This window comes from Galeopterus variegatus, unplaced genomic scaffold (genome assembly GCF_000696425.1).
Source record: "Galeopterus variegatus unplaced genomic scaffold, G_variegatus-3.0.2 Scaffold4083, whole genome shotgun sequence".
Classification (NCBI taxonomy): Eukaryota; Metazoa; Chordata; class Mammalia; order Dermoptera; family Cynocephalidae; genus Galeopterus; species Galeopterus variegatus.
The window spans coordinates 23,383-25,377 of NW_007730194.1; the positions used below are offsets into that span (position 1 = coordinate 23,383).

Below are 1,995 nucleotides of genomic sequence, written 5' to 3' on the forward strand. Positions count from 1 at the left end.
TTTTTTTTTTAATAATTAATGGGTTAAATATTATTTACCAGGGAACCAAGATTAGCTAACATCCTGATAGTAATTTATGTAATTCTTTAACTCTCACATCCAGAGTTTTGTCAAAGTCTAGAGTGGAAGTGTCATCAAATTTATTTTCTGTGATGCTATACTCAGTAGGTTAAAACATTTTCTCCTACATAGAGTAGTAATTTAATATGAATTTAGGTAAGAGGAGTTCTGTATCTTAAAGTTTTGAATCTAAGAATAAATAGAAGAGTTTAAACTCTACAGAATTGCTGTCCAATAGAAATATAATATGAGCTAAAATTGTGAGCCACATATGTAATTTTTAATTTTCTAGTAGCCACATTTTTAAAAAGTGAAAAAAATACAAGTGAAATTAATTTTAATGATATGTTTTATTTGACTCAATATGTCCCAAAATATTATCATTTTAAATGTGAACAATATAAAGATAAATAATGAAGTAGTTTACATTCCTTTATTTTAACTAATTCTTCAAAATCCAGTGTATATTTTATATTTACAGCACATCTCAGTTTGCACTAACCTCATTTCATGTACTCAATAGCCATATGAGGCTCAAGGCTACCATATTGGATAGCACAGCTCTAGCTTCTCTAGAGTTTAGAAACCTAACACAATATTTTTTAATGTCTTCTAGAAAGACTGGAACCCATGAATATAAATCTATAACCGACCAATTTCTGTTACTTTAAATAGGATTGTTGATGGAATTGAAGATGGAAACAGCAGTGAAGAAAGTCAGACTTTTGACTTTGGCTCTGAACGGATCAGACCAGAGCTCAGAATTTCTCCTCCTCTTGGAGGTAAGGTTTGTAACTAGACTTCTATAAAAAGCTGCTATTTCTTTTTGACTTGTAATGTTTGGTATTTACATTTTTGCCTTACCATTCTCAGAAAATTCTCTATGTGATAGAACTTTACCAATGCCATTAAATAATTTAATTTGAATCTGTCCCTCTCCAAGTTATCAAGATATCACTTGTCATTGTTTCTCTGCCCAAGCTCAATGTGTTGTCGTTTAGCAGCTGAGGTAAATGGTGTGTCAGGAAACGCAAGTTTCTGCTATTCATCAGAGGGTAACCATGTTTTCCTATTATAAATCCAGACCAATTCACAAAAAACTAGCTAGAGGAGAGGCTGTGTTGGTTGTGCACTGTAGGAACATCGGTTACACTTAACCAGTTTATTTGGTGAGAGGTACTGTACTTGCTGTTTGCCAGAGGCTAAACAACTTCAGAAGCATGTTATAAATGATGGAGAACTGAATGAAACACTGTCCTCTAGTGCTGGTGAGTTAGAGGAATGTTACCCTCAACCCTAGCCCAAGCCCCTCTTTCTCTCTTTTAATCTTGAGTTCATCTCCAATAAAAAGGAATCTGTCAATGTTACAAAGGTCAGAAAAGACAAGTAAGCTCTAAAGAATAGTGAACAAGTGTTAAATAGGCTTAGGCAATCCACAACAATTACCAACAACTACCAGATGTAGGGCCGGCAACCCACCGTTCAACCTCTCCTCCCCTTCCCATCACGTTCTGAGACCCTTGTCTCAGGATCTCCTGCTAATTAGCAAATCCCTTTGGACAAAGCCAAGCCTAAGAAAGACATTTGAATGTACAGTGCTGTTTGGTAGGATACCAGTATTTCATCTCAATCAGCAATTTCCCCAGCATTCATCTAAAGGAAACTAAAAGGTCCCTGTAAGACTCCTTGATCGGGGATGGGGGGTGATGCAAGACGACAATGAATACAGTCTTGGATTGTGAATTTGATTAATAACAAATGTTGATATTACTCCACTCGGGGCAAGGGTCAAAGAAATCATAGTTATAGTCAAACTGGTGTGTTTGCCACGAAAGCTGGTGGCTTGTCTCAGTGGGAAGTTTTCCTTTTTGGCGCACCTGGAGATCATGCACAGAACCTCATCCTGTCCATCCACCTACTTGTGGTCCTACCCCC

At 36.4% G+C, this 1,995-nt stretch overlaps 1 protein-coding gene across 1 annotated transcript in view; it reads left to right on the forward strand.

The window, feature by feature from the left end:
- LOC103602284 (potassium voltage-gated channel subfamily H member 8-like) overlaps nt 1-1,995 on the forward strand; it is a gene marked incomplete at its 5' end in the record, with an annotated part of 45,094 nt that overhangs the window by 13,181 nt on the left and 29,918 nt on the right. The window contains one exon of the mRNA XM_008586695.1: nt 736-842. Coding sequence (XP_008584917.1) covers nt 736-842 — 107 coding nt within the window. The remainder of the gene's footprint in view (nt 1-735; nt 843-1,995) is intronic.